Source organism: Acinonyx jubatus, chromosome C1, assembly GCF_027475565.1.
Source record: "Acinonyx jubatus isolate Ajub_Pintada_27869175 chromosome C1, VMU_Ajub_asm_v1.0, whole genome shotgun sequence".
Lineage (NCBI taxonomy): Eukaryota > Metazoa > Chordata > Mammalia > Carnivora > Felidae > Acinonyx > Acinonyx jubatus.
This window is the reverse complement of record NC_069381.1, coordinates 34,481,247-34,494,695: the sequence shown is the minus strand read 5'-3', so window position 1 is coordinate 34,494,695 and position 13,449 is coordinate 34,481,247. Positions and strand designations below refer to the sequence as shown.

General features: G+C 45.0%; 1 protein-coding gene across 4 annotated transcripts in view; it reads right to left on the bottom strand.

The window, feature by feature from the left end:
- Nucleotides 1–12,966, bottom strand: part of RNF220 (ring finger protein 220) — a 223,104-nt gene extending 210,138 nt beyond the window's left edge. For 2 of the 4 annotated variants that reach the window (XM_053212998.1, XM_053213002.1), the window contains exon 1: nt 12,224–12,966. In XM_053212998.1, coding sequence (XP_053068973.1) covers nt 12,224–12,848 — 625 coding nt within the window. In that variant the 5' untranslated portion in view covers nt 12,849–12,966. The remainder of the gene's footprint in view (nt 1–12,223) is intronic. The other 2 variants (XM_015066835.3, XM_015066836.3) reach the window with 2 other exon arrangements.
- Between the last annotated feature and the right edge of the window lie 483 nt (nt 12,967–13,449).

The following is a 13,449-nucleotide window of genomic DNA, read 5'->3' as shown; positions in this document are numbered from 1 at the left end:
ACCTCCCTCATGAAAGTCGCGCCTGAGCAAAGCACCTCCCATAGGAAACTTTGCCAAGAAATCTTGCCAAGAATCCTGGGTGCTATGTGGCTTAGTTTAAACGGTCAGGGACTATTCTAGATCTTGAGACCTATCAGGTCTCTGTGCAAGCAAAGTATACAGCTAAGCATGAACTTGAGTAAAAAGACGAGGACCTATGATCTATCTCCCTAAAGATCATCAGGGTAATAATAATGGTCTTCCATATTCAACAAATATTTCCAGAGTACTTTGGGCCAAGCATGGTTCTGGGTGCTTGTGGGTCTTAAGATGTCATATGTCAGCAGAAAGTATTCTATAGTGACTTATCTTTAGAAAGTTACTTGTTTTTGTTTTTGTTTGCACAGCAAAGGAAACCACCAACAAAACAGCAATCTGCTGAATGGGAGAAGATATTTGCAAATGATATATCTGATGAAGGGTTAATATCCAAAATATATAGAGCACTTATACAAGTCGATACAAAAAAACCAAAAAAACACAACAAATGATCTGATGAAAAGTGGGCAAAGGACCTGAATAGACATTTTTCCAAAGAGGACATACAGATGGGTGACAGACACATGAAAACATGCTCAACACCGCAAATCATCAGGGAAATGCAAATAAAAACTACAGTGAGATATTACCTTATACCTGGCAGAATGGCTAGAATCAAAAACACAAAAAATAACAAGTGTTGGCTAGGATGTGGAGGAAAAGTGCACTGTTGGTAAGAATACGAACTGGTGCAGCCACTGTGGAAAATAGTATGGATTATTCTCAAAAAATTAAAACTAGAATTACCATATGATCCCATAATTCCACTACTGTGTATTTACCCAAAGAAAATAAAAACACTAATTTGAAAAGATACATGCACCCCTATGTTTATTATAGCATTATTTACAATAGCCAAGATATGCAAGCAACTCAAGTGCATATCTGTAGATGAATGGACAAAGAAAATATTGATATATGTATCTATATATGTATTGATATATGTATGTATGTGTGTGTATATATGTACATATATATATAATGGAATATTATTCAGCCATAAAAAAAGAATGAGATCTTGCCATTTGCAACAACATGTAGGGTGCTAGAGGGTAAAATGTTAAGTCAGTGAGAGAAAGATAAATACCATACGATTTTACTCATATGTGGAGTTAAAGAAACAAAACAAAGAAAAAAAGAGACAAAAAACCAGACTCTCAAATACAGAGAATAAACTGGTGGTTACCAGAGGGGAAGTGAGTGGGGGTCTGGGTGAAATAGGTGAAGGGCATTAAGAGGACACTTTTCTTGATGAGCACTGAGTAATGTATAGAATTTTGAATTATTATATTGTATGCCTGATACTAATGTAATACTGTTATGTTAATTATGCTTCAATAAAGCAAACAAACAAACACAACAAAACAAAGTTACTTTAAAAGCAAGCCCCTATATGATGTTGGGCTTCAGAACCACATAAGCACCAAATGTACCTTCTCAAGAATGACTGGCTATAGGATGAAGTACTGTAGACATCCGAGGTCATGTCTCAGGTCCTGGCAGACAAAAATTCTATTTTTACCTTATTGTGAGCAATCCTTGGCAGCTCTGGAGTTCTTTCTTCCACTCTTAGATGCTATACTTTGTCCAGAAAAGCAAACTGCCACACCTAGCCCCTTTGAATAAGTAACTCCTTTTTGATTTCCAGATATCAGCTAAAGGTCACTTGCTCCAGAAAGTTATCCTGACTCATAGACAAGATTAGGTGCTCCTGCTTCTAATCCATAGCATTTTATACTTCCCTTATGATAGTACTTTTCACTACATCTTGCAATTGCTTGCTAAACCTTAAGCTCTAGTAAGGCTGGTACTATAATCTGTTTTGCTCATTATTGTATCCCCAGCACCTAGCATAGTGCCTGGAACAAGGCAGGTACTTAGTAAATACTGATTGAATAATTATGTGAATAAATGAATGCATCATACTAGCAAGATGGAAACTGAATCATGCCTCACATACTCTGCCAGTTTTATCCATAATGCACCAATAAACACCTAAGATAAGCAGCATTATTCCTTCTAGGCTGCCAGACTGTATAGAGGTGGAACTTGGCTCACAGGATCCCCCCGATACAGACTCCAGGAGGCACTTTCCATGACCAAAGATGGATTCAATGCTCCAAAGTCAATATAATGTCACCTAGAGCCTGACAGTTAAACCAGCCATAAACCACAATGCCAGCCCTGTCACGACTTGATGGTAAGATCTCTTTCAAGTCAACTTCTCATAGATCCAGCTTTCTCATGAAGAGGGTATTTGGCCCTTCAGGAGCAGGTACTTTCTTTAAATAAAGAACAAATGACAGTGAAAAGCTACCCACACCATGATGGGAAGTTGGGAGAAGAGGGAAGTATTTGCAGTGAGGCATCTCTGCAGTTAGGAAAGGGTTAAGCTCAAACGTCTGTCTGGGATCTCTTACCAGTAAATCAGCCTTGACTGCTGCTCAGGCTGAATGAAGCCCCACCAGGTTGGCCTGTCAGGAAGGAAGCCCATGCGTCCAGACTTTTGTTGTTCTAAGGATTTTTTTTTTTTTTAATTTTACTGCTCAGGAAGGAAGCCAAAGCCTAGGCCCTAACTGCAGTCCTGCTGATTACTTGCCCTAGCATGTGCTACGCCTTTACCTCTCCATCTACCTCTTGGATCCAACTCTTCTCTTTTCTGGAATTCCTTCCTTACAATGACTTTGGCATTTGGGCCTAAATCTCAGACCTCCCCCCTTCTTTAACAACTGAAAATTAAGAATGTTGAGCATTTCCCTTCCTACCTCCCATATTCTTTTGTCTCTATGTGGAAAGGACTGAGAATAGGGAGAGAGGAGAAGTGGGTGCTCTTCACCACCAACAGTGATCTGAATCCTTCTCTTCAATGGAGCCATGAAGGAACTGATAAGGATTGAGGTGTCAGTCTCCACTGGTCTCCAGTGGCTACTCCTGCTACATACATAAGTGAACAGAAGACTTCAAATACAAGCAACTATATTTAAATAACAGACTCAAATCCAAGGTCCTCAGGCAGAAGGTCAGTCTTGCCCACTCCCATCCCCCTACTCCCCACCTCTCCCACTGACATGCAGAATCATTCTCTGATATTCCCAAGGCCCATGGGGCTTTCTTTCTACAAAGAAGAAAACATTGAGTTTATTTGTGCACTCAGGGTAATGGACAGCCCTCTTTTAGTCCTAGGAAAATGCACACAGACACCATGGAAGAGGCCTATCCCCGCCCAACCCTGCCCTCCCCTTCCCCTGCTAATCCCTCCCCAGCAGCTCCCCCAGCTCAGTCCTGCTGCTGTATTTCTCTCCTGACCTACAAGGCCCCTTCAAGCCCCGTCCTAAGCCTCCCCCAAGCAGAGACAATCCATCATGCTGTGGGACTGTGACACACACAGATGGGGGAAGGTTCACAGATTTCTCTCACACAGGCAAGAGGGTAAAAGTGCCTGTATAACTTAAAATCTAGCGACATACTAGAAACTCTGGTACTTTGAATTCTAATACTAGTCAAATACCATTACAGAAAATCTGATTACATATAGTCCAAATTTCTACCAAAAACAAATTCTAATGGCTCATTTATTTCAAGCAATATCTGATAATACCAAGTTCCAGAATAAGATAGATACCCTGACCTGGGCCACTGCATAGATACCTAACCCTGGTCAAGTCCCTTCCTTACTCAGACTTGGTTTCTTTAACTCTAATATTGTCTCGCTTCTAAATAAAATGGAGGGAGAAAGAGGTCAGAGGGCCACCAGGGCTAATCCTGGTGGGTGGGTAATAATGAAGGGAGGTGAAGCAGCTGGCTATCATAGAAAAGGGCTCTGAGACTCTCCCTTTTTCCACACTGCCATAAGACATGAGTGTGTGAAAGGATCCTGCATATATGCTAGTTGTTAATGACCATGTGTTTGGCTATATTGGTGCTTCTGACAATGAAGATTATGCCACCAGATTATCCTTGAAATAAGTGATTACGTATGGAAGGCTTATTATGTATGAGGAACTGTTCTAAGCATTATCTATGGACTTAATCTCATTCAGTCCTTCACAACAATCCTTTAAGGTTATAATTCCCATTTTACAGGTGAGAATACCAAGGCCCAGGGAGGCCAAGTAATGTGCCCAGGGACACAGAGTAAGTAAGCTAAAAGGTCAGGATCTTACTCCAGAGGCTGAACTCATAACTACTATGTTATATTGTCTCCCCACCTTTGACTTGAAACACCTCCAGGGTGAGGCTCAAAGGGGTCACCACAACATTTATTCCTCTAACAGGTATTTATTATGCTAGGCCACTCTGACTTGGTATAAATCACACCCCAAAAAGCAAGGCCAAATGAGAGCACTATAGGATTAGCTGGCACCTAAATGGGAATCATATACCTGAAAATAAACCAAAGGTCTCTCCAGGGCTGGCCCTTGCACCCTCCCTACAGCTTTCTCACTGTCTGCTGCTCTAAGATGGATGCAAAGCCATAAGTCTCAGCCTGCAAATGAATTTCAGTGGAAAAAGACAACCCTCATCTGGTGAGTCACACTCGGGCTTACTGGGCTTGATTTCTCATGAGACTGTACCAAAGGTTCCTTCTTCACACATACAGCTCTAGACTTCCCTAAAGCTCTACGTCTGCTGAACAGAATGTCCGGGACGCAGCACCATGTCTTTCCCCCAAAACACAACTTTCATTTCCTCTAGGTCATCTTCAATCAGAACACATTCCACGGAGAAAATTGACGGTCAAATGTCTGAATTGCCAGATGGTTATATGTGTCTACAAAACCCCCACACCACTTGTCTGCTTCCAGCTTCAACCAGGACCTGGGTAGGAACTTGTTTTTCTAAAATACACATCAAAAGCAGATCAGCATTTGTGGACTCCATGATAGGGGATGTAATGCTGTGAGAAAACATTTGGGAAGGGGATAGCCTCTGATCCTAGGTTTCTAGAGAGTTAGGTGAGAAAAGCAAATTTTAAATTATTTGTTAAGCTATGAAAGATTTTTTTGGCACCCCAAATAATCAACACAATAGGTCTATATTTGAGAAAGGTAATTTCACATATCTCTTAAAAAACTCCCTACCTACTTTGGTCATTATGATACCCCAAGGCATAAATAAATTCTTCCTTTCTTTCCTCAAACCTCTACACCTTTGGGATAGCACAGTCTTATAGATATTATCCAGAGCAATGCTGAAGAGTGGCAAACTGAAGAAAACTTGGAGGAAACATTAGATTATAGTTACCACCATTAATTTATTCAATACTCAACTAACACTTACTGAACCCTTCAATGTGATTAGCAACAATGCCAAAAAAAAATTTTTTTTTTTAGCACTAAAACTAAACTGTAGTTAAGATAATAGAAAAGTCAAATCCATTGGGTAAAAATGAAAGTGAATGAATTCCTCCCATTTATGTAAGCATCTACCAGGTTAACTGATTCATACCACAGCCTATCATTTCTCCAGGCCTAAACCCATAGTCCTAAATCAGGATCTTTTCCTGGAAAAGGCATAAGAAAGAGACTAAGTAGGTGAAAGTTCTTTTGCAGAAAAATCTCCTCCTTGCCCATAAAGAAATATTTACAAATTCGCACCTGCAGCACACACTTTTAGGCTATACAGGATAAAAATAGACTCTGTTCAGCCACAAATGCCACAATTTAAATGGTATTTTTTAAAATGTGAAGGCATTTTAGTTGCTATACAGCAATAAGTTATCCTTAAGTCTGCAGTTCATCTGTCTTTAAGAGGAGTAAAATGGCACTGGGAAATGCTGTTAAACTGTTGGAAGAGAAAATTCAAATCCATAAATTATTGTAGCTTTGGTGTTCAAATCCTGCGGATTTTACACTTAAAATGTATCATCACCCCAAATCCCAAGTGTTTATAAGGAGTACATTCCGGATGTGGTTAATAAGAGTTAAAAATATGAAAAACCATTATGAAAATATAACTCTATTAAATGTATTGTCACTCTAAATGCCGAGTATTTACAAAGAATACATTTCAATATGTGCTAATATTTATTAACCAGATGGATGTAGTTAACAAGGGTTAAAAATAACAAAAACTAATATAAAAATATAATTCTATTTTTTCAGTTTCCTCTTCCCTGCCTAATGAGGAAAGGGGATGGGGAAGGAGAGCAACTTTTGTTATTAGGACACAATGTGTGTTTTTTGTTTTCAAACAAAAAAGGGCCACCAAATAATCAACCTAGGGCCGCTGACCGGAAGGCAGCCCCGGAAAACTTCCCGTGGGAAGAGTTCCAGAAATTGCCCGGACTTTAACAAGCCCCGCTGTGCTGGCTGCGAGACTCAGACGGTCAGAGGCGACCAAGACTCGCCTCGCCCGAACACCAGCTATCCTGCGGATTCACCAACCCCTGGACTTTGGGAAACATTCCCTGGAACGTTTTACAGATTTGAAAAGCAAGACGGGAAAAACATTTCGAATCTACAGGAGAAACCTCAAAGTCCTCGGGTGCCGAGGGAAATGCTAGCTCCTGATGCGCGTGTACACACGTACCTCCTCATCGACGCGCCCCGGCGCCCTCTCCTACGCCCTCCTCCCACTCCCACTCCCCCCCTCCAGTCCCCCAGACCCCCTCCCCGCACGCAGAGCACCCAACGACCGCGCGGGGTCCCCTCGCCTCTTCACTCCGCCACCCGCCCACGTGCACCTCCCGCCCTGTCCCGGGTCAGCCTGACACCCGCGTGGGCGTGCCCCTCTCCCCGGTCACACTCGCTCAGTGTCCCCTCACCCCGTCTCCACACTCTCTGCGGCTCAGACCGCTGTACAGGAAACCGACCGAGGGTTCGGTTCCTAGTGCGACCTGGGGACGCGCGACGTGGAGGGCGGGGCGGGCGTGGGGGACCAGACCGGCCCGCGGGGTCCCGGCCGCAGCCTGCGGCTGCGGTGGTAGCGCGGGGCTCGCCCGGCCCTGGGGCAGCGCCGGGAGTTCTCCCGCAGTCTCCGAGTCCGGCTGAGCGACGGCGAGGTCACCAACATTTCTCAAACCACTTAAAAGCCATCTCAGTGGCGGAGGCTAGGGAGTCCTTTCCAAGTGAGCCAACGGTGCCCGCTCTGTGGTCCTTCCAGCCCCCTGGCCGGGCCTCGCGCCTCTCCGCGCCCCCTCCCCCAAACGATCAATTACCAGCCACCCTTCTGCCGGGAGCGGCGAGGGGCTGGCTGGCGGCCGCGAGGAAACGGCAGCCCGGATCACTTCTGCATGACAATTGATGGGAGGGAGGGCGCGAGGCGAGGAGGGAGGACGGCTGCGGTGTCCGTTTTCTCACCATGGTGATTAGGCATTCCGGCCGCGCGAGGAGGCAGCCGCCGACCAGAGCGGCGCGGTGTGGAGCGAGGACAGGGGAAGAGAGCGGGAGCGGGAGCGAGCCCAGCCGCCGGGCGGGCGGGCGGCGGGCGAGCGGCGCGCTGAGCCAAGCCAAGCCAGGCCAGATGGCTCTGCAGCCATCAGGGACTGCTCCCGTCCAGCCCGGCCCCACTTTAGCTGTGCAAACATTTCTTTATCCCAACAAGACAATTAAACCCAGCAGCATGAAAAGGAGTCTCCATGACTGTGCTGGGAGTGAACAACCAGAAACAACCACACATCACAGGGAGTTCTTGCCCTCCACCCCCAGAGGGAGGAGAAAGGGGCTCAGGGAGAAACTGGGGAGCAGCTGAGCAACAACCGGGCTAGGTCTGGGCAACTCAGTACCGACGGAACCATCTGACCCACCTCCTCTGGTGATTTGCTGGCCCTTTCACAGTGGTCATCTGCTCCAGCTACAATCCAGAAGTTGAGCCTGGTGACAACTGCCCCAGCAAGAACAATCCTCCTAAAAGCCCAGTTTAGGGTCCCTGGCCACCCCAATCCCAGAGCCTTGGGAAGTATCCCCTTTAATCCTACCCCCACAATGTAGCCAGGACTCCTCATTCCAGGCTGCCCTTGGGCCTACATGGGCTCAGCTGAGTGATTCTTAGGACACAGGGTCTTCAATGATACATGCCTTCATAAAGACACATTCTCAGGGTACAAAATACCATCTACTATTCAGGGCTTTTGGGGCCCAAGAATGACTTTTCAAATACATCAAAGATGAGAGCAAAGCAGAACACCCAAGAACTGCTGTGAGCCACCAGGTTTCCTACCTACCTGTGAAATCTGCCTGACACAGGGAAGGGCCAGGGAAGCAGGGACACTTTAGGGTCATTGCCCATTGCATGTCCCTGAGGTAAATCAGAAGGCAGGGCCAGTCACTGCTCCAACTGGTGCAGTTCTGGTTCCTCTCAGCTCTCTGGTGAGCGTGCATACTAGCCAACTCCAATTTGGGCTGAGTGGAATGACTGGCAGGCTGGCCAAAAAAACCTGTGTCACCCAGGCAAGAATCTGGGCATGAGGGGGGGTGGCTACAGAGAACAATCGGGAAATGCACATGATAAGAGCCAGGGCACTGAGGGGGTAATAAATGTATAGATTCTAGCACAAGGCAGCAGACAATACTTATCTTCCCTTTTGTTGTAAAGTTTCCTTAATGAGGAAATGTTTATTTTAAAAGCCCTGGGAAACATATCTGTAGACACTTCATATGTAAGACACACGTGGACTATTCGTAATTGGTCCATAAATTTTAGCATCATTTCCCTGGACAAGAAGCCTTGGAGACTGGTTCAGGGAGTGACAATAAACAGGAGTTACCTCAGTTCCCTTCCTGGGGAATTACGCATCCTCCATGAATAGCTTCTCACAAAACACGTCTCCCTTTTTCCAGGGCAAATAAGTTAGTCGTGTCGAGTCAAGGCTTCCTTTCTCCATAGACCCCAACACCTACCTCATGAATCACCTGTGATGCCAGGTAGATGAACAGGCAAGCAAACCGGAATCATCTACTAAGAGAAACAATACTTTACCCAAATAGCTACATTTCAGTACAAAAATGCATATTTAGTCACAAAAGAAATCCTGCCTATCAGTACCCAGATTTAAGGCAAGCACACGTGTGCATTACACCATGTCTGCAGGCCCCTCTTTCAAATGCTCTCACATGTGGACATATCTGCATATGGATGCAGTGTGTGAGCAGGGGGTGGCTGCGACAGTAAAAACTGTCAGTGTTTCCACTGTAAAACTGATTTTTCATTGACCTAAAACTCAGTCATAAAACTTCTACTCTAAGTAAAGGACACACACACACACACATCCCCATACTGAAAAAAAAACCCCGCCCCTGAAAAAAACCCCTAAAGCTAAGTGCCTATTTAGGAGGTTTACTGTTGTATTTAATTAAAACTTTTTTTTTTTTTTTTACATTTTATGAGAAAATTTATTTATATGAAGAGAACTGAAAAATAAGTCACCACATCAGAAATTAACTCTAAGTTTTAAGAATAAAAAACCAGAATATACATGGTTAATTTTGGCAATCTGACCAAAAGCCACTGCATCCTATTACTTTGCTCTTTCCAACACTTTCTATCCTCTCTTCTTGCCTTCCCATCCCCCTCACTGCCCCATCTGCCCCTTAAGCTCTCCTTTTGGAAGCAGTCTTGTACACTGTCACTCGATTATCTGAGAAATATTACTTATTTCAAAACGGTTCTGTAGGGAGGACCTGAAAGGCATCTAGTGGGAATAATCAGGCCTTCTAACGGCCCTTAAATATGTATTTACATAAAACAGACCATAAATATTCTGACACACGTCGGCATATGACAGGAACCAAGAAAGCTGCTGCAGACTTTGTCCCAGTGCCTCTTCAGCCCTTCCCTACAGAAAACTGTTTCTCCCACCTTCCCAAAACTCAAAATCAAAAGCATAAATGCTACCCAGTACAACCCTGGGAGGGCTGCTATGCCACCTAAGGGAAGAAAAGGAGGAAGGAGCCCTGGATCACAGGCTAAGAGGCTCCTGTTCATTTTGCACCTTTGTTTCTTGTTGAAGATTGGTCACGAATGCAACTCTCAATAATAAGGTGGGTGTGCAAACGCCCTACACTCACAGACACGCCTAGAGGTTTTACGTTTGTGTGATAGAGAAAAGAGAACACAAAGTACTCTCTAAAGGAAGAATATTTTAAACAAATAAAAGGGGAAAGGGCTCCAATTTATATAATACTACAGTTTCAAATAAAGAAGTTTCCCCACCCTTCTGATCAGAATCTCATTAATTTCAAGGTCAGAATTCCATTTCACTTTGGGAGATAGACTCATTTAATTTTTCTCCACCCAGGCGTATTCCTGTGTGAGGGATCCATCTCCATGGGGGATGGCACCACCACACAATGCAAACCAGGCAAACAGAAGAGTTATGGCTTTGACACTCGGAAAGGGAATGGATAGCCACATCTATGAGTTCTGACTTGACTAACAAGCTTCCTCCTGCTCTGGGGGTCTGACACAGGTTTGGGCTAAAAAGAGAGAAAAATGGAGACAAGCTGGATTTGTTAGGAGAGAAGAAAGGAATCTTGATCTCCAGATGTTACTTTGTAGCATATTAGTTTTGAGAGGATTTCATTTTCAACTTGTATTTGGAGAAAAAGGGGGCAGAATCTGTCACAACCTCACCCAGGGCAGCTTTAGCCAGAGGTCAGATTACAGCTAGCCTTGATCACTTGCACATTGACAAATGAAAACTGCGCTGAAGTAAAACAAAACAGAGCAACACAAAGCCAGCACGTTCGGGAGGTATACCCAAAAAGCAAGATGGTAACACACACGTCAGCTGTCCAGAAGGGGAGCCGGTGGAAGGAGCTGAAGGGAAGTGAGAACACACGGGCACTTGTGCTGGCATACAGCAGCTTCTCCCTTAAGTGGGGAGGTCTCGGGCTTACAGACGCTGACATAAAAGACACACTTGCAACATATTTCAAAACCAAAGGGCGATGGATTTACAAGGCAGGTTGATTTTATGATGACTTTTATTGAAAAGGTACGCTGGGTTTAGGCAGATGCCTTTTAGCGCAGGAAAGTTAACACAGTGCCTAATTCAAGGAGACAGCCTGAGGAAGCAGTGCCGACAGGGGAGAGAGCTGCAATGTCTCTATTACTCTCCTCGGCATCATAAAGAGAAGAGAAGAAAAAATGGTATTCGTGTTGGTGGTTATAGAGAGGACAGGAGCACAAAAATACAGAAGAGGGGAAAGCAAACCTCAGATGTAGTTTTCTTAAGAAAATAAAATGAAGCAAATCTCAGAACAAAGGGTTGGGTGGAAAAACACCCTCAGTTCATAAATTCTCACCAGGCTTAAAGAAAACTGCTCTGCCTACCCACAGCCCAAAAGCATCAGAACACAATTATTTTCTGATTCTGTTAGAGGAGAAGATTGTAGGGTTCAGCACTCCTGGTCTACAAGTTCCAAATAAAGGTTTAGTTCTAACTATTACCAAGGGTAGCCAAAGCTCAACAAGGCACTTGGAGAACACAAGAACGCTGTTCCATAAGCAGAAATTAATAATAGTTGTGAACATCAAATATGGAGCAGTCACACAGGTCAACCGTGTCTAGTCCTAAAAGTGAGCCCAAGGATAAGCATCCAGCAAACCTGTTAAATCCCAAGAGAAGTCGGCTTTCTAGCCTTGCGATCACAAGGAAAACACAGCTGTTTGAAATGCTTTATGGTGATTGACGACACCTTTGTCCTTCTCTGAAAAAAAAAGCCTAATGTGGAGCAGGGCTGAGAGTTGGGAAAATAAAATCACGTGGAGTCCACTAGATGTGATACAACGGAAAAGCTAAAAAATAATATACCAAGATCGGAGAAACAAAACAAGGACAGCAAAGAGAGGAGGGATGGATGAATTTGTTCAGGTCCCCCAAATTTCGTAGAAACCTACGCTTTCTAGTAAAATGATAGTCACTCCAGTATATATATGGCACCTCTCTTCACTCCAGAGTCCCCTGGAGAGAGGCAGCGTGGAGGCCAACTCGCCTCTGGCTACCTTCAGAAAAACATTTCCTACCAGAACTGTCAATGCTCATTGACAACAGACAAGTAAATGTTCACACTCCACAGCCATTGAGTGGGAAGTAGTTGGCCTTTCCCATTACTAGGAGCATGAAAACTGCCACCGACCTGTTGAACACTACTGTAAGGCAGGGCTTGGTGGGGGTAGGGAGGGCTTGCACCAAAGTACTTACATCTGTCATTCCGATCCTCTGGGCTAGATGAAGCTTCCCGATCCGAAATGAGGCCAGAGACAGCAAAAATCTTCTTCCCAGTATCATCAACCTTAAGTGAACCGGGGGAGCTAGATGGCAGCTGTGTCCCAAAGTCATATTCCTTGCCATCTGCATCTGAGAAGCGCAAGTGGGGAGACTCTGTGTCATGGCAGTTCTTAAGTCGTTTGGCTGGCGTAAAGGCTGACTGATAACTCTCCCGGTCCTCAGTGGAAGCGAAGGGACGGAAAGCCCCCACCCCACTATGATTCAGCATACTGATTGGGGTGCAATCTAGATTTGGGGGAGCAAACTGAGGGTGGAGGTGTAGTAAAGAAGGGGGAAAATCACGATTGGCAAAAGTGCCCGGCACCCCACCTTGCCGATGGTACATAGAGGCAAAGGTGTAGGAACCGTTGGTGAATGGAATATGCACGTCCTTGTCTACTGAGACAGGTACACCAAAGGGTCGTGGCTGCTGACAAGGGATGGAAGCATCGCGGCTGGCCTCAGCCGTGGACGCCAGGACCATCAGTGCTGGGGATGCCAGTGGGTTGGGGAGGTAGGATGAGTTCTCCATCTTGAAGGCTGCCCGGTGTAAGTCCATCGGAGTCTCTTTCTATGGCTGGTGTCACACAAGAAGCAGTCTTCCCTGGGAGGGAGGCCAAGCGGCACCTTGGATCAAGGGCAGGGAATATTACTGGGGAATCATCCCCTTCTAAGACCTGTGGAAACAGCAAAGAGAAAAAAAGAAGGGGGAGGAAGGTCAGGGGGAGAAAAAAAAAGGGAAACCCCAAGTGATCGAAACACCATCCTTCTGGCTTACAGATGCTCGGGCAAGAGACACCACAGGCTTTAGGAGCCAGTGGGCAGCAGCATCAGACCATTTTCATTCAGGAAAATCAATAGACAACTTACTGTGATGTACGCGTAGCTGACTTTGGTCCCTACACGTTCCGGGTGAAATGCGCCTGAGCCCAGCAAAGGAAAAAAAAAATCATAAAACCACCAAATACAATATTCCCTGAGCAAATGAGCTTTGGAAGGCCAAGTCACCCAGTAGATTGGGTGGGGTCTATATTTTAAAGGGCTTCCCCCTGCATACACCACCCATGGCTGGCCTGATGTTCAAAGAGAGGCGAGGTTCTACCTAGACGACCCCCCTCCAAAAAAACACATCCTCTCTTCATCTCCCCTAACAATGCCCT